At 39.0% G+C, this 23,751-nt stretch overlaps 1 protein-coding gene across 3 annotated transcripts in view; it reads left to right on the forward strand.

Annotated features, from left to right (window-relative positions):
* The window catches only part of TFEC (transcription factor EC), a 140,945-nt gene that overhangs the window by 25,446 nt on the left and 91,748 nt on the right, over window positions 1–23,751 (forward strand). For 2 of the 3 annotated variants that reach the window (XM_056341044.1, XM_056341045.1), the window contains exon 2: window positions 17,785–18,031. The exons of the other annotated variant lie outside the window; for it this stretch is intronic. In XM_056341044.1, the coding sequence (XP_056197019.1) occupies window positions 17,831–18,031 (201 nt within the window). In that variant the 5' untranslated portion in view covers window positions 17,785–17,830. The remainder of the gene's footprint in view (window positions 1–17,784; window positions 18,032–23,751) is intronic. 3 annotated transcript variants of the gene reach the window in all.

Here is a 23,751-nt window from a genome sequence, read left to right on the forward strand (position 1 = left end):
TCAGTCAGCTTTTTTTCAGGTGTAAAGAGCACTGGCAACTGTCCACCATCTGAAGCGTGTAATTCTAAGCTGAATATTGGAATTCTACAAAAGAAACATACACATATTTATTAACAAAGGTGTGCTCTCATTGAGAAAGACATTTTAATAATAAATATTTATTTTTATGCCATTATTCTTACAATTTTAAATATTAATGTTTACCAGGTCATTGCAGCCTGCAACATTCTCCCACAAATCAGTTACTTAAGCATTGGCACTGATTTTATTTTCTGTCTTGTAGTTTTCTTTTCTTTCACATGAGGTACTAAATAGGCATTAGGAAATATTTTAGTTGTCTGTTTCACTTCTAAAAAAATTCCAATGCAAATTTTTCCCACAAAGGCTAACAAGTTTGTTGGTTTTCAGTTTAAACCTTTAATCCTGTTTGAATGGATTGGTGTCTTTTTCCTTGATTTACCAGATTCTTCTGCCAGTGATTAGGGCCTGGGAGTTTGGGCTAATCTGAGATTTCTCCTCTTCTTGTATTGTCATTCTAGTGCCCATTATTCTTCTCTTTTTTTCCTTTCCAAGAATACGACTGTATTCTATTCAATAACCATTGCTTGCTGAAAGAAGATGTCTTAGATAGCCAATTAGCTGTTATGCATAGAGTTTTTAGCCAGCATGGTAGCAGTATTTGTTACAGGACTGTAAGCAAAGCATTGAAAAGTGAATGTTAAAAAAGAGAGAGAAAGGAAAAGGAGATTCTGAAATTCTGAATTTTGCTTTCAATTATCCCAGACTACATCTACAGGCAGTAATGACAAGTGTAAGTTTTGCGAATCAACATGATAGGAGAAAAGAATCTTTGATTCAGTGGATAAGCTGTGATGTAGAAATCCTGGAGCAGTTTTACTAGTAAGTATGCTTTTATAATTAGAGTATCAATGATTCTCTGTCTAAAGCAAAAGTGTTGTAGGGTTCTTTGATAGCAGATATGGGCAGCTCTTGGAAACTTTTATATAACTGTCATAAAACAAGACACTACAGAATGTTCCTGAATTAAATGCCATTAAATCCAATGAATAATTACACTGACTGCAACATATTTCTAGTGATGTGAACAAAATCAAACTTGATACAGAAAGGTGTAAGTTTTGAAAAAAAACCCCTACAATTATAGACAGTTACAAACTAAATGGGTATAATCTAGGAAAAAAAATATATATGTGTTTGCTGTAATCAGAGTTTAAACTACCAGTCTTCTGTCAAAATCTGTTTTGGGTAAAGAAAACAAGAAAACCCCATAACAACATCTAAACCCATTATTTTAACTTTTTCATCAACATAAAGTGATATTCTTCATGGAATGGTGAACATATATCCTCAAAATAGAACGACACATAAAATAAAACATCTGTAAGATTGTATAAACATCATGGTATATGCATATAACATTATGTATTATTACTAGTTGAATATTTATTTTTATTACTATTAGTGATTTGCTATCTATTAATAAATTTATGGCTATCATGCATAGTTTATCTTTCTAAACAAAATATATGATCTATAGTTTGATTTCAGGGTGTCTAAAAATATTTGATATTCTTTCATTTGACAAGACAAGGTGTGCTTGTGTAAGCATTTTGGTTTAAAGTTTTGGAAATATTTTGTAAAATTCATATCTTTACATAACTCTTCTGGATATTTATCAAATATCAGTCGTACAGAAAAATTAGTAATAGTAGTATAGAAATTATATTTGCAGCATCATTTCATACAGTTTTGGTTTTCAGTGTGAATTTCTTTTTTTTTAGTAAACAAAAATCTGCAGTATTTTGAAACACACTTGTGCCATTTTGGGCAAAGTATTACAGCAGATCTTAAAAAAGAAACATCAGTCCCCATAATACAGAAAAGATTTCTTGGGAACTTTCTGTTCTAGAACACCATGTTTTAAACACAGCATTTTCTGTGAAGGTGCCACTCTAAAAGACTACTGGTACTAAAGGAACTGTCTGTTGGTACCAAAGTAAACTGCACCCGTGTTTTAATATTAGTGGATTAAGTCCAATATACTCCACATTTTATTGGATTATTCCTTAAAATTTTAACTCCGTGAAAACACAAAATTCCAGTCAACTACACTTGAGCGGTGCTTAGCAAGCAGATGTATATGTCTATGTACATTATTGTACACTGCATAAAATAGCATACTGGGTTATCATGCTGTGCATGCTTTATGATCTTGTCAGGACTTGTGAAAGATATTTTATGAACATGAAACATACAGAAGGATAGTTTAGGTGCTGTATGCTGCTATGGTAGCTATTTAGCAAACAGTTAGTCCGTTATGTTAAGAAAGTGCCAGTGTTACCATAGGGAGCTGTGAGACGTTGTGCATTGGTGAGTTATTGTTTGGATGAAACATAAACCTAAGATTGGGTTTCATTGCAATTGTCGCAGGTTACATGGTATTTTTGGTAGGAGTAGCAATGCTGATCCACATACCCTAGCCAAACTCCAGATGAATTGGTTAGATACTACTATTGCAAGAAAATACACACATGGGGTTTCTTACTCTGTAACCTATTGCACAGTGCTGCTTTTCTCTGTAAAAAGCGGTTATGTGTTACAGGTTGCAGCCCCCTTAGACAGCAGTGCTTTGTACATAAATAGGAGAGACCGTTTCTAAAATGGGGTTCCCTAAAGAACCCGTTAGTGATGGGTACCTTGAGACAGGTGAACAGGGAGGATCTTGAATCACAGCATTCTGTAAAAGGTAGCAGCTGTAATTAATACAGGATAAATCTTAAGACCTCAGTAGCTGGTGTTTCTTCTACTGATGTTTATTTCTCTCTATATATTTAAACGATGCTACTTATTTATAGCACAAGAGTGTATGTGTATGACAGGAGTACGGATCTCCGCTTCTGTCAGCAAAGAGCAGTTGGTTGATTTTTAGTCTTCTCTCAAGAGTAATTCTTGTCCTCGGGACCCTCTGCGCATTGCTTCCATGCAGCCCTACGGGTTCATGCTCAAAGACTGAAAGGTGAAAGAGAAGAGGAGAAAATCTTTCAGAAATGTAACAGAAGCAACCTAATAGACAGTCAAAGTGCAGTGAGGCAAGGGCAGCGCAGTGCTTGAAGGGGCCCTGATATGCGAAGGTAAATGGCCTTCTAGTCTGTTGTAAGATCCAGTAATTTAGGAGGCCAAACTACCATTTTGTGCAGTCATGGGAAAATAAACTATCCCAGAAGAAGAACAAGAGGGAAAATCTCTGAGTAAAAAGTATTGGCCTGTTATCCCTGTCAGTCCAGCACGGAAAAATATTACTCGGGGAGAAGAGTAAGAGAAGAGATAAACCCAGAGGGAAGACAAATAGCGAGGCATATAAAGAACGTACAAGATCCTCATAACTGATGTTATTAGCCCAATGCTGCCAATTTCTTACTCAAACTGGTAGCTTAAACATAGTAACTGTGTATCAGTGTTGACATTGATTAAAGCCTTATCACTAAAATTTAAAATCCTAGTCTTAGGACTCATTGAAAAGGTTTAACTACGGGTAGGCAGAGGCTTTGATCCTCTTCTCTAGCACTTTGAGTCTCACTCCATGGCTGATGGCTGGTGAGTTGAGAGAGAAGTTCTACCTGGTGCCATGTGCATACCATATCACCACCATCCAGTATGAGAAGTTAGGTGTCATTTGCTTATATGTTTTTTTCCAATCCACTGCAGGGCTACTGTCCTACCTGTATTTAAATAAAAGTTTCAGACATTTTTCTGTTTGTCTTTTCTCAGACTTGTAGACACTTATCCTAGTTTTGAAACTGGGATGTGTGCCCTGCATGTAAACCCTTGTTCACTCTCTAAGCTTTGAATATGAGTAATGAAAAACTGTGTATAGTACCCACAATCACTAAGTTTTTTTCAGCTATCTGGGAAGACGCTTTTCTGTTCGTATGCTATGACTGTTCAGAGTTGACAAGGCAAAAATGAAGCATGTGTAACAAGAGGAGGGTAAAAACATCAGGTTTCAGTTCCTCTAAAGCAATTTGCCGTATTCACAAAATGATATTTATGATCTTGTCCAGGTTAAAGTTTGACAGTTTTTGCAGATATTATAACTTTCTAGCAAGGCAGCTGCAAAATTGCATGTATCATTTTTACAACATCATAGATCGAAGTAGAATTATGAGAGATCAGGTGTCCTGTGAAGTGAGCTCTGAATGCAGGAAGGTATATATCAGCATTTACTCCATAACATAACTCAGCACTGAATCTATCCATCCACCTCCCTAGTTATACAGCACCTACCGTAAGGGAAAAAAGATCTTAAGTAAGCAAGCAAGACATCACAAATAAATGTATTTGTCAGGATATGGCACGCTTAGAGAGTGATATGCTCAAAGCCTGAATTTGTTATGTTAGAATACAAATTATCCTGAAACTTAGGAGGAAATACTTGGGTTGCATTAAAAGCTTTTTAAAAGTACCTGTGTATTCTGGTGAACCTGACAACAGCATCTATTGTTTAGATCATCTGAAAAGGTTAACCATGTGATTGCTTCTGAACTATTAACCATTTGCGTTGAAATGTTCTTATTCCTGGACATGGCCTCAGGCAAATTTCTGTGTGCCTGTTTCTGTAGAAAAAACACCATAATTTCTGACAGCAAGATTATGGAGAATATATATCAGTCCAATATTAAAACCTCTTACAGCTCTCTATTTGAAAAGCAGTTGTGCTACCATGAGGTGGAGATGGTACTTTACATTTGCCTAGGAGGCTACTGAGGATCAGAAAGCTCTTATATATGTAAAAACCCCTATAATAATAAAAAAAAAATAAAATCTCATATTGCTAGATTCAAAAGTTGTAGATTGCATATAATCTCTTGGGGTTTGTTAAACTATAGCAACAAAACTCTTGTATCCCTTTGAGCATTGCTCCAGCATATAGTTGCAGAGTCTAAGGAACAGTTTTTGCTCAGCTGATCTTTTGCCTGCTGGAGGTCACAAAAAGAAGATCAAAGAGATGCTTCAGCTTCATTTCCAGGACTCCCCTTGGTACAGAGACAGGGAGGTGGAGAAGAACATAGAAGCGGGAAAGTCAGCTATTGAAAAGTTGAGAAATGTCAGGAGCTTAAAACTGGCCAGCAGGTATTCACACTGTGTAGTTTAGGCTGCTGCTGGAGGAGTTTTTGTGCTCTTCATCTTATTTAATATGTAGCAACTGTGCTTCTGGTAGCAGGTCTGCTGCACACCTTGTTAGAGATTTCTTGGCAAAAATGTAAGAATGACAGGATTCTGCCTTGATCTCAATTTCTGTGGTTGGCTGCTGCCAGGCTAGCCCATGGTCTAGAGCATGATGGCCTGTTATTTTTTTTCTATACAAAGGTCACTCTTAATGTATTAGAGCTCAAGACCTCTTTGGGACATCATGGCATAACTGTACATGTCAGCTTTTATCAACTGTATATGCCTGTTTATTGAATGTGTTACTTCCTCTTCCCTTTCTTGTTCAATATTTGGCCTTAAAATGTTTAATATTTGGTGTAAAAATACAATTAGAATTATTTTTCAGAGATGCAGTCCCTAAAAGTAGTGTGGCTGCAGATACAATTGAGGTATTTTTGCTACTGTTATGCTCTTTTCTGTTTTTCTTAATGCCCCACTCCCTCAAGTTATGTGAATACAATAGTATCTCACACATTTTATCTTCCAAAAAAAGCTTCTGGCTCTTCCGAGACTGAAAAATCTGAGGAGTTAAGAAACTAAAACTCAAATAATGAGTTTTTTAAATTTATTTAATCAAATGGCATGTTTTCTTGTACAGTTATTGTACTCAATGGATGCACAACACCGTTTTAGATATACTTTGGATAAGGAGAGACTGTCAAACTTACCAGATCTGAATTTGTACGCTTTACAGGATACAGTGTATTTTCATTAGAGGTTCCGTGAAACTTGAATTTGTTCTTAATTAATCCAAAGGATCCTTAGTCTAACATGGATCATGGAGAACATTACATTGCATTGCCTAGGATGTCCTAAGGCCTGTACTGAAGGGACACCCAAGGGACTGCAGGAAGCCCAGTTTGGATAAGGAAGCAGTCTGTCCCTGTCCCCATGGTGCTGAGGCACCCACACCAACATAAAGGTCGTTGCTTCTGGGTGGAAGTGGGAACTCTGGAGGGTACTACCTTGTGCCATTTGATTTTAATGAGATGCTTCTGCACTAGCATGCTTTCGTGCAGTGGTGTCCATTGTCTGGCCATGGGAGGGCTGGGAAGGTCATACATGGTTGGCATGGGCAGTGAGGCAGCCCTTGGAGGGATCCAGAATCGGAGTTTCTTGCAATACAGCGAGTTTCGATCAGGATGCATGCAGACTGTCAGCTAAGGTGGACTATCTTGTGAGATAAGCTCTGGGAATGGAGAGCGCTGTGTGGAGCCTTCCTCACCATCTCTAGGCAATATATAGCCTCAGGCATTTAATGTAAACTATTCCTGCTGCTTCACTGAATCACAGACTTCATGATGTGGTGCCACAAATCAGGAAAGAGGTTACTTTTTGCATCTGTTTGGGTTGGACAGGACACTTGTCTTCACAGTATCAAGTGTATTGATCAAAGGAATGTGTGTTTATTTTTTATTGTTGTTGGAAAACATTAATTTCTTTTTATAGAGTTATATGGTTTTTTAAGCACCTATCCTTATAGGCTGTATTATTATGCATGCTTTTCTATTTTCAAACGTAACTAGCTGTATTGTTTAGTGAGTTATCTACATGGAAGAAAATAATACACTAAATTGAAGGGCTACATCGTTCATCTCTGGACTCTAGATTGTTGGTGGAACTTGCTTCCTACAAATAGCTCTGAGGAGCGTCTTCCCAAGGGCTGAACTACCCAGCACTGTGTGATCATCTTGCCCCCAGGAGCCCTCACAAAGAAGAGTTGCCATCGTACTGGTAATTACCAGATCTGGTTTTGGCTCTGTGGGCTGGAACCCCAGATCTCAGCATATAAACAGATTCCTCCCAAGATGAAAAGAAACTTTTCAAATCAACCTACACATTCAGCGTCAATATCCAGACTGATCATTTACAACAGCTCTAATACTTCTAAAGAGATGACTATACACATTATTCAGTCTCTGACTTTTTTGATGAACAAAATTGACAGTACTAATCAACATTTTAATATACTAATTTGCCACGTGCTCTCCTCATTTCCACTTTGAGTGTTGTAAGGCAATGTTTCTTTGTTATGAACTGTGGATTGTTGCTAGTATGTAAGATATCAAGGAACGATCAATGAAATTATTGCAAAACACCATATATGCAGATGTACAGTTGAAGAAAATAGAGAAAATAAGTTTTTTATTTTAAAAAAGAGAATGTTGACATTTTAGCATGTTTCCCAGACTAAGAGATTAGGTGGTCTTTGATTAGAAAAAAACAAAATGCTCTTTTTTTTTTTTTTTTTTTTCCTGGTAGTCCAGAGAATGTATTAATATCAAGGACTCAGGGACAAACACCCTTAAGAAACTAAAACTGGGAGGTTCTGAACACCCTCCACACTGGCGAGTGCAGTGACAGTTGAGGGCATCCAGAGCTGGTGGAGGTTTGAGGTTCTCTATTAATCACAGACTCTGATGTCTGTTATTATGTTAAAACATTCCTTTGAATAAATTACTGGGATTTTGTGTCCTGTAATCCTGAATCTGCCATTAGTGCTGAAGGCAGGAAGAGGCACTGATGTGGAATTTTCAAACCTCCTTTCTGACTGAGAAACAATGTGCCCTACCAAAAGGCAGTGAGACTTCTATTAGTGAAACACTCTCCTTAGATTCATAACACAAGATTATGTTAGCTAATAAATGTAGTTTAGATTGTAAGCCAGTGGTGGCTCCAATGCATTTTAGCTTGAGTGGAAAATGTGCATGTATTTACCTGAGTGTGCATGTACACATTCGAAAAACACAGCAAAAGCTGAAGAGAACAATTATCATAGAATACAAGTGGCTATAGGCTATTCCTTTATTAAGATAATGCTAATAAGGTGACAATATCTAGTTTTTATACATTGGAAAATATAAAGAATAGTTGTTAACTTGCAAAGGACTTTGTGACTTTGTCCTGTGTACTCCTTTCCATGTTCAGCCCAAGCTGCCACATCTTTGTCTCTGCAAGGTTGGAGTTAGCCAGTAAAATCCCCCAGAGGCTACTGTGCAGGTTTGCAAGTATGTAAGAACTTTACAATGCCTTTAAGCATTAGTTAAAAAAAATAAAATAATGAAAACCTGCTATGTATTGTAACATGTTATAACTTGTTACAGGCTGCCTTCATTGTTTCATGTTACCTCTTCCTTGCATGCTATTTCCTTTGGGTTTTGATGCTACTGCATGTCATTAATAGTGCTATGCAGTAGCTATGACAGGAGGACAAAGAAAGATTTCAGTGAGGCTATTAAGTTCTGGTGGGGATGGACTCCCTTATCCTCAATATAAAAGCCAACCTTACTGAATCTCCCAAAATAAAATAATTTTGGAAGCGTTTAAAGATGTCCTTTTGAGCTGAAATGCTGATTAGTCTTCTGATGTGTTTGCTGTTTCTTGCTAACCATTGATGCCAAAAGTCAAGAAACACATTTATTTTTAACTTTTCTGTGCTTCAGTGACTCCTGTGCAACAATTTTTTCTGGCCTTTGAAAGCTATGTCAAAGCCAATTGTCTCCTCTTAGGGCACATAGAACATGGGAGCTGCATGGCTTGCTAAGGTTCTTCAGATTTGAAAAAAAAAATCGTGCTGAATGAGAAGCCAAATGATTTTTTGTCCTACTGGTCACATTAAAGGTTAATGAAATTTATGGCAACTGGGTGCCTGAAGGACTTTCAGCAGCTGTTAGATATGTAAATACCTTTTGTAAGGCTGGTACTGTTCTGGTGCAGTGGGGTCTTATACAGTTGCCTGATTGTTGAAGGCATTGATGATGTACACTGCAGAGGAAGCATTCTCATCTCCCCAGAGATGCTCTTCTCTGTTTCCTCATAAGAATGTAATAATTGGCCATAGTGGATGACACCAGGCATCTGTCTGGCTCAGTACCCAGCCTTCGGCAGTCAGTAGTAGTAGAAGCCTGGGTAAAAGTCAAAGGACATCTCCAGAAAGCAACCATACTCCTCCAGGAAACAATGCCAGGTTCACGAAGTCTGTGGCTTAGGTAATTCCTGAGCATGACTTGGTGTTTCTCCATTAGTTAACCCAGTGACTTTTCAAAACTATGTAACTTTTGCCTCCCTATGTAATCCTCTGACAAAAAGTACCACAGTTTAGATATAAGTGAAAATGTTTTCCTTTTGTTTGTTCTGAGCTTGTCCTGTGGTCATTTCATCATGGACATGAGGGTCTTACTTCTTAACTAGTGAAAATGAAGAAGTGTTTTTTCTTCACCTTCTTCACTCCATGCTTGTTTTATACATACATCCTATCTTGCCTGAGGTGTCTTTTCTCCAGGATGGAGAATATTGTCTGCTTACTTGACGATCATAAAGAAGTCATGGTTTATCTTCAATCACATTTGCTGTTCTTTTTGGCACCTTTCCTTTTCTGCAGTCTGGTTTTTACACAGATAGACAAGAAAAACACAATAATTGAGGTATGAATACGCTGAAATTAATCCATGACGTTACCTTTTCTCTGTAGTTTGTTTCTAATATTGTGTCTCCTAGTTTCACTGTTACTGACCACCAGATTTGCATCTTAGAGAACTTTTTAGCATCAAACCCCTTCCCTAAGTGGTAACAACTCGTTCCATAAGACCTTGTGCCAGTAGTGTATAAAGTTAGAAAGGTGTTCCCCCAAGTACATCACATAATTTTTGCTGACAGTGAATTTCATCTGCCATTTTTTAACTGTTCAATGTCATGAGACCCTTCAGTTATACTACCTTCAGTAATCAGCAAATTTGGTTACTTTCCTCTCTACAGTTTTTAGAGACTATTTCTGAACATTTGGAGCATCCAGTGATACCCCTGGGATTTTGCTGATCGCAAAGGGATGTAGCTAGATCGGAGCATTAAGCAAAGATTAGTGGAATAAAATTTAACAAGTCAAAATGCTGGATTCTGCTCCTAGGACGGAGTAACACCAGGCAAAAATACAAACGGGGTCAGGAGCGGCTGGAGAAGAGCCCCGCAGAAGGGAAGCTGGGGGTGCTGGTGGGGAGCAGGCTCAGCACGAGTCAGCTGTGTGCCCTGGAGCCAAGAGACAACCCGCACCCTGGGGTGCCCCAAACACGGCGTAACCAGCCGCTCGCAAGAGGTGATTATCCCCTGCATTCAGCACTGGTGCGGCCTCACCGGGAGCACTGTGTGCGCTGCTGGGCCCCACAGCTCAAGAAGGACGTGAAGGTCCTTGAATGGGTCCAGAGGAGGCCAGCACAGCTGGTGAAAGGGCTGGGAGGAATGTCCCGTGAGGAGCAGCTAAGGACGTTGGGCCTGTCTAGTTTGGGGAAAAGGAGGCGGAGGGGTGACCTCATTGCTCTCTGCAGCTTCCCGAGGAGGGGGAGTGGAGAGGGAGATGCTGAGCTCTTCTCCCTGTATCCAGCAATAGGACATGTGCAAATGGTTCAAAGCTGCACCAGGGGATGTTTAGACTGGACATTAGGAAGCATTTTATTACTGAGAGGGTGGTCAAACACTGGAACAGGCTTCCTAGAGAGGTCATCAATGCCCCAAGCCTGTCAGTATTTAAGAGGCATTTGGACAATGTGATTGGTGACATGCTTTAGCTTTTGGTCATCCCTGAAATGGTTGGGCAGTTGGACTAGATGATTACTGTAGGTCCCTTCTAACTGGAATATTCTGTTCTGTTCTGATCTGTTCTGTTCTATTCTATTCTATTCATTTCTCTGAGAAAACCGACCATTTATCCCTACTTTTTGTTTCCTGTTTTTCAGCCTGATACCAATCTGGGTGAGGAGCTCTCTTATTCTATGCCATAGTCCTCTTCAACCACCTTTGGTCAGGGAACATTCTAAAACCCTCTTGGAAGCCCCAGGGAACTGTACATTCTGTCTCCAGTCTTTCCACATGCTCAGTGACTGCCGCAAAGAAATTTAAGGGTTTTGTAAGGCAGGTTTTTTTTCCAGCAAAACCCTCACCAGCTCTATCTCCTTACATTGTGACAGGTGTTCTACATGTCTAACAGTGTCTAACAGCCTTAATTGTGGTGTAGGCAGTAATATTTAGCTGTCCTGGTCACACACTGTTAGGCTGACATTGAATGCCTTTGAACACACTTCTGACAGAGAGTGGTGGTAGGAAGCCCTCAGTGAAATCTAGGGCTGGTGGTCAGACCCTATGGTCACAACAGACTCAAGCATTACAGATGTTTATAACCAGTAGTTGCTCTCCTGTCTCAGCATGTCCTGCCTTCTTAACAAGAAACCCTAATTGTCATCAGGGTATTGAATTTTTCTGAATACCTTCAAATCAAATAGCTTTCTTTGGTTCTAGGTTATTTCTTAAGCATTGCTTTGTGAAGCTCTCTATTGTTAAAGAAAGACTAGAAACAGCATAGATGGGTAGCAATGAAGCTTTTGGTAGGAGCTTTGCTTCAAAAACTTGTTTCTATGTGAATGGTAATCAAGGAAAAAAAAAAGTTTCTGCATGAAATCCTGCTACTGCCTTACCTTTGAGACCTGCATTTTCAAAAAGTTGATGGCAGGGGACTGTACGTTTTCTTTTGCTGCTACTCCAGCCTGATCGCTCTGCGGTAGTGACCTCTACACTTACTTTGCCTTTCAATGTCTTAAAATTCAGTTTTCTGTGCAGTCATTCACACTGAACCCTGAAAAGAAGATACATATATATTTATAACAATAAAAGAGAAAGAATTTCTTGACTGTTTTGGGCCCTCTGATATTTTATTAGCCAAGTCTACATTCACCCTCACCCTTATGGGTCTCCCTGTGGTAGCTCTGAGCTCTGCTGATCTCGTAGACAAATGATGGAAGCACCTGACTTAGAGCCTTTTAGAATCAAAGAAGATTGAGAGGGAAAAGACCTGCTAGGTCATTTTGTCCATCCCCTGCCAATACAGGATCATGACCTACTGTACAATAACTTCAGTAATGTTTTGCCAAGTCTCATTTTAAACGAATCAAATGATAGGGATTATACCACTTTCTTTGGGACAATATATCCCTGTTGCTTCATGTTTTCTACGACGAATTGTTATGATATTCTATTTAATATTCTCAATATCATCATAATTACAAGGATAACTTATTTGCTTCTAGTAATAATTGTTTCCTTCTTGGTCTTCATATTTTTTCATATATATCACGAAAAGTGCTGTATTTGTCATTAATTCTTTTCAGCTTTCTTCATAACTCAGCTCCTAAGTTCCTTTTCAACTTTTGTTGATTACCCTTATTTATTTTCTTTCCACTTTATTTATCTTTATGGTATAGGCTGCTCAAAAAGATATGTATTGCTCATTAGGTTATTATAGGTGTGATTCTCAGGTGCTAATGTTCTACAGAAAGGCTTTTTCCTGACTCATAATGTGATGCATCTGGGTATGTAATTCCAAATCTCCTGGGTGTCCCCCTTTATAGCTTAATGCAGCTCTCTGACCAGTTCTCATTTTTGTCTTTTATTGCACCAATATACCTTTTACACACTGCTGAAATTCTATTTTAGTGAATCATCCTTCCAATTCTCAAGTAAGCCCACTTGTTCATTATCTTCATCATTTAATATTCTATCCCATCCTACTTATTTTCCTATGCCCTTTTGTAAAACATAAAACTTTTTTTTGCAGAATTTCTGTATCTTATGTTTTACTGAGACTGGAAATAATAATAATAAAAAAAGTATATCTCAGACTTTGAGATATATAAAATGTATTGAATTTTTAAAAATCAATGTAATCTTTTCTGGAGCTGCAAAGACTAAACCGCTTATCAACATAAATATGCATTTATTGCTTGGCATTGCTACAGATCAGAGTTAATGTTCTTTGGATGAACCCACTGGATATTTCCAAACCAGTATATGTTGATCTTTCCTTTATACATAACCTTAATGAAAAATTCTTATGAGATTGTTTTACTCTTAAATAACTTGTGCAGACTTTTAACTTTCACAGCTTTCAAATTATTGTTTCCACTGAAATTATTTGACTTGTTGACCAGAAAATTTTTCAAGCCTCAAACTATCAACAAAAATTAAAAAATGAAAAAGATATTGCAAAATATATATATATTTTTGGTGCTACCTCTTGATCAATTCTGAAGTAAGCAGCATGGGGAGAGGCAAATTATATTTAAAATGACTGCAGAAATCAAGTAGGATTAACTGTTTAGTTATTTATAAGCTATTGTACAAATCATATAAGTTGGATTTCAGTTTCAAAATACTAATTTAACTTACTTTTTACATTTTTAATTGCAAAATTGCTGACATAAGTAAAACTTTTATAAGTGGAAATATACTTGAAGTTTCTATATGCCTTTTATACATAACATTTGTGTATGTGACTGTCCTCCCTCGCCCCCACTAATATAAATAAGGGATCATAAGTATGCATTCCTTAATAAACACAGATTCCTTCACTGTCAAAAGTTTCTCCAGGCAAAGAGCTGGCAAGCAAAGAGTTAACAAAAAGGTCAATTAAATGTGAAGAAATCTGATCCTCAATGTGTACAAAAATAATATTTGTGGGTTTAGATGTCTTTTATGTTTCTATTGCTCAAAAATAGATATTTTTTTTTATTGAACATTTTCAGCCTTTCATTGACTGAAATAGATGACTGCCTTAGGGCATTTTTGAAGGGGAAAACTAAAAGAAAAATGACTAAATTCCTTTGTTCAGAACTGCTGCTCTGCATATCCAGTAATTTTTTTAATACAAAGACATACCAGTCAATGGGGAGTTTTGCTTGCAAAAGGACTGCAAGATAAGGTTCTTAGTATGCAAGCGGGACCACCAAATAAGCATGATAAGACTGCAGAGACCAGGAAGGGGCAGTTAGAGCCATTTTCTCAGTTTTCATATTTCAAAACTTTGCAGGTATTCACATTGGAATAGTTTGGCCAGAACAGAAGAGGGGGCCAATGAGGGAACGAAGAGAAACTATTTACACCACAGAACAGCTATGAAGCAACGCTAGCTAGCCCCGTGGTTGAGGCAGCCTGGTGCTCAGGAGCAAGAACAAGGTGACCTTCTGGGATCTTGGGAAGACTTCGAGTTTTGCTGAGCTTTAGTCAGGTACCTGCAAAGTGGGTAATTAATCCAGGCACAGGGATCAAAGGCTGTGTACAAAAGGACCAAGCATTTACTCTTTGTGGCTGAGGAGCATCATTAGCAGTTAGGAGACAGAGCACATTTGAATCAGCACAGATGAGTTAGCTAAAGTGTTTTTCAGCTTTCCCTCTTGCTTGGTAGCTTTAGAAGAGGCTGCTGTGAGAATCAGTGCTGTAGTTTTTGTGATGTATTTACATCAGACCCTCGGCTGAAGATGCTCTGAAAGAACAAAGCCAGATCCTTGCCCTGACATCTATTTTGGACACTCAAGCAGTGCTCTGTGCAGAATTGCAGGGGTCAATGTTACTGGAATAAGTTTTAGAAGTGATGTTTATTTTGTGAGCAAAAAGAAGAGGGAACGTTGGGGTGTCAAAACTCGCATTTTTACTCAATTACAGTTATCCCTTCTTTAGTCCATACTAGCCAGTAAGAAAACAAATTGAAAAAGCCTTGATCAAAAGGAAAAATCTAGAAGGCTGTCTTCTTCTCCACTGCTGCTGCTGACACTACCAAAACTGTTCTATGTAATATTTTAAAATTTTTGTTATGTTCTTGGATAGGTATTGACATCCTATCTCATAAGAGCTACTTAATTTTATTATAGTTTTTTTTATAATATAGTTATTATAGTTTAACAGGTTCATAAAATGCATTTTTTAAAAGACCCTAAGCAGGCATTTGCATAACAGAGGAAGGATTTCTAAGCATCAGGAATATAATACACATTTTGAAAGGTCCTGTTGATATATCTTGAAATATTGGCTGAATTAATAAATTCCATTTTATTAGAATAGACTAGAATAGTTCAGTTGGAAGGGACCTACAACAATCATCTAGCCCAACTGCCTGACCACTTCAGGGCTGAAGGAGGTTGGTTGGTATTTTTTTGGGCATTGAATCTGTAGAGGTTCATGAATGGCATCATGAAGGGTTTGTACAGGTAGATCACCAACAAAATGCAGACTAAAGAAAAATCAAAATCATGCCTGACAAACCTGATGCTCTTCAACAGTGAGATGATGAGCTCAGTAGACAAAGGAAGAGCAGTGCATGTTGTTTAGCTTAACTTTAATAAGCTCTTTGAAGCTGTGTCCTATAATATCATTGTAGACAAATTGACAAATCATTGACTAGACAGTAGATGGTGAAGTAAATTGAGAACTGGATAAACTGCTGAGCTCAAAGTGTTGTGATCAACATTTCACAAAGACTGTCTGGAAACCAGTAACAAGTGGTGTCCCTCAGGGATCTGGGTCCAGTATTGCTTCAAATCTATGTTCATAACCTAAATGATGGGTCAGAGTGCAAGTTTGCAGACATCAGAGAATTAGGAGGACTGATTGTTGTACCAGATGATTGTGCTGCTCTTCAGAGGGACAATCTGGAGAAATGGGATGACAGGTGTCTCAAGAAATTCAACAAATGGAGGTGCCAAGTCCTGCACCTGGTGAGCAATAACTGCGTGCACTAGCACAGGCTGGGGCTGACCATCTGGGAATCAGCTTTGCAGAGAAGGCCCTGGGAGTCCTTGGACCATGATGCAGCAATGCACCCTTTCAACAAGGAAGCCTGAAAACCTCTCCTTGGGTGCATCAGGAATAGCACAGCATCACCTGCGAACTAAGGGTGTGATCCTTCTGCACTGCTCAGCACTGGAGAGGCTACAGCTGGAGTGCTGAGTCCAGTCCTAGGCTACCTGGTATGAGGGGGACATGGATGTACTGGAATGAGTCCAGCAAAGGGCCACAAAAGTGCTGAAGGGCTTCCAAGCATGTGAGTTATGTGGAGAGGTTGAAAGAGCTAGCATTGTTCAACCTGGAGAGCAGAAGGTTCAGGACGATCTTCTTCATGTGTATAAATACCTGGTGGGGGGAAGTAAAATAGGTGGAGTAAGGCTCTTCTGCATGGTCCCCAGTGATAGGCCAAAAGGCAAGAGGCACAAACTGAAATGGGCGAAATTTCAATTCCCCCATAAGAAAAAACTTCTTTACTGTGGGTGTGGCCAAACACTGGAATAGTTTGCTTGGGGAGGTTGTGGAATCTCTGTCCATGGAGATATTTGAAACCCAACGTGACACTGAGCAACATGCTGTAGCTGACTCTGCTTTGAGCAGGACAGTTGGACTAGATGATCCCCAGAGGTCCTTTCCAACCTCACCCATGACAGGGTTCTGTCGTTCAGACAGTTCATTGTGATGTACTCTGCTATGGTCATTAGAGATTTTGGAAAACTTTATTCCACTTTTTTCCCCCCAGAGGAAACAGTAAACAAAAGGTGGCTCGCACGGTAGTGTACCACTTCCTTCTTTTGCTTTCTGTTTATCTGATAGTGCTTTCTGCCAGGGCCTGGGCCAAGGAGCAGGAGGTCTAATTTCTCATGCTGTTTATATTACAAAAGATGCTCACACTGCTGTGAATTAGTGATGGTGTTCAAGCCTCATTGTGTCTCTTGGGTGCAAAGGCAGTATATATATATATAAAAATGTGCTTTTATTTAAAAGGGGTGGAGGCTGATCCTAAAACCCTTTCTAGCATGAGTAATTCTGATATAAAGTTTTCTTCCCCAGAGCTATTCACTTTTGAAAGGGTTACTCTTTGCAGAAACCAATCCTTGTGTTGTATGTGGCAGTTTAGAAACTGGACTGTGAAAATATTTCTTCCTCTAAACATAGAATGATAATGTGGATGGTTGTTAGCAACACAATTCCTCCAGCAAATGGGAACAGTTACTGCATGCAGAATCAGTTTTACCTTCATTACTTTTCAAGAGGTTACTTATAATATATATAGTATGTGCTATGGAGCAAGTAGGAAACAGAATGTAGGAAAATGAAGGCTTCTCATATCAATTGTGGTCTCCCCTTTTTTTTTTTTTTTAACTGGCAGTTGTTCCTATTTTCAAGTGTTTGTTTCTACTTTAATGAGGATACCAACTTTCATCCAGTGAGATGTGTGGGTCACTTTGTTAGCGCACTTGCACACACCAAGGCAATACACCAGCTGGAAATTTTGACTTTTAGCTGAATTATTTTTCCCCAGCAAATGGCTTTCCTTTTGACATATTTTAATGTACTTGCACACTGAGAGGAAGAGTGGGTGAACAGAAAACAGACTGTTTTATTAACCCAGCAGTCACCTTTGAGATTCATACATGTCCACTTTTTTCTCGCCTTTGTACCTAATCCCAAGAGACTGGTACCTGACTTCCCTTGGAATAACAAAGTCAGTCACAAACCTCCAAACATGATTGTTAACTGAATACCAACTGTTTCTTCTCATCTTTTTTTTTTTTTTTTTCTTTTTCTGTCTCCCCCCCCCCAGTAGTATGTTAGGGATTGTGTCCTTATGGGTGCCCTATAACCATAACATTAATTTGGTTTTATATTTAAAGATTTTTATGTTTTTTTCAATAGTAGAGGCACATTGTACAAGAAATTAAATTGCTGCTTCTATTTTGTGTGTGTGTTTTATAGCGCTTTTTTGAGCTCTGCTAATAGTGGAAAGGGAAGAAATAAAGAAATGCTGCAGGCACTGACTGGACTACAGTTTCAGCTCAGAGGAAAGCTACAGGATCAAGAGTGGACAGATAAGCACCCTCGAGAAGAAGCTCATGCACATTATTCACAGTGCCATATGCCGGTTTCACAGTATCCTGGGTTCAATGGATTTTTTCTGTCGGGAACACACTTTTCATCAGACAGAACTCCAGCAGTCTCAGAGGTACCTATATTATGAACAGATATTTACAAAGCAGGTTTCTGAATGCTGTGTTATCTGCAGAAAGCTAATCTAAATTGTAGCATAATTAGCTCATTTTGAAGTACACCTAAATGAAATCCAGGAGGGAGGTGAGGGGTGAAGCTGTTGGAATTAACATCTTCTTAAAAATATGTAGGGCTCAAGCAAGCAGATACCAGGGTATTAACTAACTAGGTCTTGTCCCCATGCTGCCTCAAAACATGCTCCTTGAATCACTAATCTTGGGATCAGTCTCTAATGATCTAGGGCTGATAACTTACACTCCATCTTCCCTTCAGATAGTGCAACATCTCTGGAGTTTTCTTTCCACGTCACACCGTTTTTCCAGGCAGCAGGCAGGCTGAGGTCCAGCTGGAGGGGAGCGGGAACAGGGTAGCAGCTCCATGTTTGCTCCCTCACCCCATGGCAGAGCAGTCAGCTTCTCATGACATGAGGGGAGAGCATGCTGCCTCCTGCTAAATCTCTGTCTGGTAGATGTGGTTTCGACATCCGCCATTTAGGAATATATTTTCCTCCTGCCTTGCTGTTGGCAGCCTGGGGCAGTCCAGGACTGCAGTCTGGTCTCCCAGCTTCCAGGAAGAGTGATGGGGAAGCAGTTTGGTACAGTGGCCACAGTGTCGAGGCTGTATCGCAGAAGCTGCCCACTCCTTGGTGGCAGCAGAGCACGCACAGGGGTGCAGAGCTGCTCCATGTTTGCCATGCCATCTCTTGCCAGCTCTACGTTACAGGACAGGTGCTTAAAAACCATCACTGAACAGATCAGATGAAACCACCATATTTCTCACTATTTGCATGGGAAGTAACTGTGGTATTTCAGATACCACATGGTGGCAGCTGTTGATAAAGGCTGACGCTAGTTTGTTTTTAATTTTAAAAACTGAGAATGATTAATTGCAATGAGTGGAGCAGCCAGGTAGCCATTTCAGAGATGTTATGTAAGGAATGGTCTGCTAGCTTTGTATCTGGTGCACTGACCCTTTCTTTCTCATTTAGCAGTGGGAAAGAAAACAGGTAAGTAGAGATTCAGCTACTATCCAAACTCTGAATCCAACATTGAATATTTTAAACCTTTCTTTGACTGATAATAAACTTTTCCTCCAGTTCTTGCCACTCCCTTTCTCTTCTGGGCTCCCTCCACTCTTCTGTTCCTCCAGTATTCCTCAATGTAGCCTGGGGAAAAGAAGTTTAAGAAAAATAATAAAGTTTTTATTTATTCCTTACAGCTTTTCTGCCCCTGTGGGCATTTGTCTGCCTGTCTGGCTAATGTGCTGTAATGAATCTGCTCTCTGCCATGCATACACGTATCGTCCTATCAATCAGTGAGAGTTTCGAAATGCTGAGTGTGGTGAGTGCTAACAAGCACTCAGAGGGGTCAGTACACCACCGCAGTGGCATGCTACTTTTCCTACAGGCTGCTTTAATTGGGGAACAGAAATGAGGTGGCGTGTGGCTGGCACCATGTCTTCTTTTCAGTCCCCCTGCTTTGGCAAACTGACCCTCTCTGCTTCAACTTCCAGGGCAGTGCTAACCCTCCTCTGGCTCCTGCTGGAAGGCAAGTCCCTCCCAATCCCTTTGGTGTCTCTGGGTTAACTGGGGCAGGTGGAGCTGCTAGAGGAGCTCACTTGCAGAGGCTAGCAGGTGATCAAAGGGTGCTGAAGAGCCTGTGGGGATAGCACTTCTTTGCAGGTTGGAAACCACAAGGAAAAGAGAAGGGGGAAAAGGTGGAGTAAAAGTATGGAGGACACGGAGGAAAAGTAAAGCAAGGCGGGGATAGGAGAGGGAAATGGTGAAAGAGATAGGAGTCAGGGAAACTGGAAGGACTGAGGAAAAACAGCAAGAAAACAAATAAGAGGAAAGAAAAAAGAAGAAGTAATGACAAAAAAGATGTGGAAAGTCACGCATTACTGGAGAGAAATACTAGAAGCAGAAAAAAAAAAAAGAAAAAAAAAAAGAGAAAGCTAAACATATTCCTCTGCAGAAGTCAGGGCAGACAGGAAGCAACATCTCCAAAAGGTGTCAAAGAAGATCAGGTCACCAGAGGAATTTTTCAAAGGCAGGTTTCAGGTTTTGGACAAGAAATCATGTCCAATTCATAATTAAGTAGCAGTGTTTTAAGTTATATTCCTATAGACAGGTTGACTTCTAGACGTGATTTCTTTCCACCCATCTGTGGGCTGCCAGCACGGCATTAAGGACTGACTGCCATTGCTGTGTAGCAAGACTTACGATTGAGTAAATTTTCTACTGCAGGCTTCACAGCAAAATCAATCTGTCCTTTGTTGGCTATTTGGAAGGAGAAAAGGGATTTGTTGGAAAGAATAGGAATTATAAATCTCTGAGAGGTTATAACATATAAAGTGGGAGTTAACAGCATGTAAGGACAGACTATTACAACTTTCTGAAAGTCCCACGTTTTCTTTGCATGCACAGAAGTTCTGGTGTTGATAACTGTAGCACATTTGCATGACAGTCAAATGATAAAATATTTTAAAGGAACTATTCATTGCCCAGAGTGAGTGCTAAGAAGAAATCCATCTTGAGTGAAGATTTACCATAAAATACCATTGAGAACACTGTCTTTGAGAGCAAGGATTTGAAAAAGTAGCAAAGAAGGATTAGTTTGGTATTTTAGAAAAAAAGTAGCAAAGGCCTAAGAAAGAGAGTTCAAAGTCTGGGGCCTCATGCTGAAGCCTCTTTTTCTGACACAAAACCTGGATCCAGATTAATTTATGTGTTGACCAAGAAGAGTCACCTACATTCTCCAGGAAGACAGGTTAACCTATAGAAATTACTAAAGGCTGTAAGAGTTACCAGTTTTTCTCCTGCAGTATTTGTAAGCTCTATAAACTAAGAAACTTTGGCTTTAGTAAACATCTGGATTGGAGATTTTGAAAGAAAATCCAGAGGAAAGTAGGATGCCATTTGTGACTCCAAAAGTGCGACTTCTGCTCTTAAATGAATGCCTCATGAGGTGAAGGGCAGCGTGTAATGAGAAATGTTTACTTAGTGGGCAAAGGCCAGGTTACTACTCTCAGTGTTTACACCCTGCTGCCCTCTTCTCAGGAGTGTTTCAGGATCTTAGTCAAAGTTCAGCTTAGATAATGACTAGGAACACCCTTGGAAGGAAAATTTATCTTCTTTAGGAACAGCTTTTATCAAATATTAGTTTTGGTGGAAATTTTAGTGTCTTTTATTCTTCAGGCAATCGAAGTGAATTATTTAGCATTTAAGGTTGCCACTTATCTTGTTCCCTCTCTTATCCTTTAATAGATATATTTGATTATTTTATTAATATATGTATTCCTTATCCAGCCTCTCTCCCTTCTTTATGGCATGCTTCTTTTTTGTCACTGATAGACTGTGTTCATAAATTCAGGATCGTGCATGTCCTTTGTTAAGACCATTGGCGACTTCTAGGTAAAAAAAGCAATATTATATTATAGTGATTATCATTGCTAAAAACATAAATAACCATTAGAGCACCAACATTCAAAACAAGATATATTCCCCGGTGAGAAATTGTTATGACTGGAAGAAGTCTGTTTTTATGGCAATATTTTAAAAAAGTTAACAGGTTATTTATCACAAATAGCAAAAGAATGGCTGATATGGGACCAGATTAGAGAATGATAGAAAGATAATGTGGTTTATGGAAAACTGATTTTGTCAAACTAACTTTGCATTTGTTTTGATCCATTTTCAAGTTTGGTTGATAGAGGCGAGTTTGTTATTATACAGTCAGACTTCTTCAAGGTGTTTGATTAGTACCCATGTCAAATTGACTTTCCATGCAATAATTGGATTAATAAACTAAATAACTGTCAGATGTGAAAATGGATTTGGATGATGTAGCTCTTACACAAGAATGAGTTCTTGGCCCAGTGCTACATAAATATATTATCAACTATATCAAATATATTATCAAATATATTATCAACTACTGAAAAAAATTTTACAAGTGTAAGTGACTTTGCTGAAGGAGTGGAAGAGTGCAGAAGATCGCTACTGGTATAGAATAGCATGGGCTTTTGAAACTGTCAAGCTGTGTGCACAGCTAAATAATGTGTATTTTAATGAGAAATACAAAACCTGCACATCCAGAAAATGAAAAACTCTACCAGGCCGTAACAAGATAGAACAGAACAGAGTAGAGCAGAGTAGAATAGAATAGAATCATTTAGGTTGGAAAAGACCTTTAAGATCATTGAGTTCAACCATTAAGTAGCACTGCCAAGTCCACCACTAAACCATGTCCCTTAGGGCCACATCTGCATGTCTTTTAAATACATCCAGGAATGGTGACTCAACCACTTCCCTGGGCAGCCTGTTCCGATGCTTGGCAATCCTTTAAGGAAAGAAATTCTTCCTAATATCCAATATAAACATGCCCTGGCACAACTTCAGGCCATTTTCTCTTGTCATTTTGGGGGACTTCAGCCTGTGAACCTATAACTTTGTCAAAGGCTTGGGAGTCAGGGACCTTGATCAATTGGAAATGAACTGCCAGAGCAGCACTGCAACAAAATAATCAAATTTGTATCCATATATAAAAGTATATAAGTAAGTAAATAAATAAATTCCTCTTGATTAGGACCAGGGATACTGGCTTACCTGTGTATTTGGGGCTGGTCTGACCATTCTTGGATGCTGTGTGAAGTCAGATCTCCCCAGATCCAGTAGGAAACTTGTTAGAATGTGAGGTGTAGACAAAGAATCCAGCAAATTATGAAAGTATAAAAAGCTGTAAGTTATCATGAAAGATTTGGGAAGCACCATCTCTTTAACTAGTGTAAAATGAAGTTTAAAGGTGATCTGCAGAAAGTCCAACAGCTGCAGAGATACCAAAACGCTGAGAACAGGCTCTCCAATACACACGTCAAGGGGGACAACGGCTGGAAGATAAAGCTGGAGTCCTTGGACAAGAATATTTTCACCTGACTTCAGGCACCTATAAGGTGGATATTTGATAACTACTTCCCCATAGCTCTCAGTGAGGCCAGGGTGGTGTTTGCCTGCAGGTACTGGATAAGCTCTGGATAAGGGTCTGTCTCTAATCAGTTTAAAATCCCCACCCTATAGTGATATTCTGTATGAGTGGCTAGGGAGAATAATACTATTGCAGTGACCTGGGACAAGGTCACTTGGAGGTAAACTTGTCACAAACGTGTCTATAAATAGCTAAATTTCTTGTAGAAATAGTTGTTTTAAAGCTGCCAGGGCTTAATTTTAATGATTACTCTTTTAGAACATTTCTGCAGGCAAATTTTAGATTTTAAAACAGAGCAGGTCCAGTCCAGACATTGCTAGGAGGGAAGTCACGGCTCTTTTAAAGTATTCTGAAAGTCACAAATTTCTATTATACTTAAAAGTCCTGTGCTGCCTGCCTTGTATTTCTCATGTAGGGAGCCTCATTTATCCAGTGTCTGCTACGCTTGACATCTTTCCAGTTCCTTTTCTGCTGTCCTCTGTTGGTTGCAGTGATTCCCACATTTCATACAACAATGCAAACATTTCCTAAAGCCTTTTTGTTTTTTGGTGATAGGCACATAATTTAATAGAATTTTTGACAGATTAGGAGACAATATGAAGGGGAGAACAGAATGGCAGTTTTATTACTTCCACAAAAATATATCTTTTGAAAACATGAAGATGCACTATATGTATTCAAGAAGATCCTTTTC

The sequence above is a fragment of the Falco biarmicus genome, chromosome 5, assembly GCF_023638135.1.
Source record: "Falco biarmicus isolate bFalBia1 chromosome 5, bFalBia1.pri, whole genome shotgun sequence".
Lineage (NCBI taxonomy): Eukaryota > Metazoa > Chordata > Aves > Falconiformes > Falconidae > Falco > Falco biarmicus.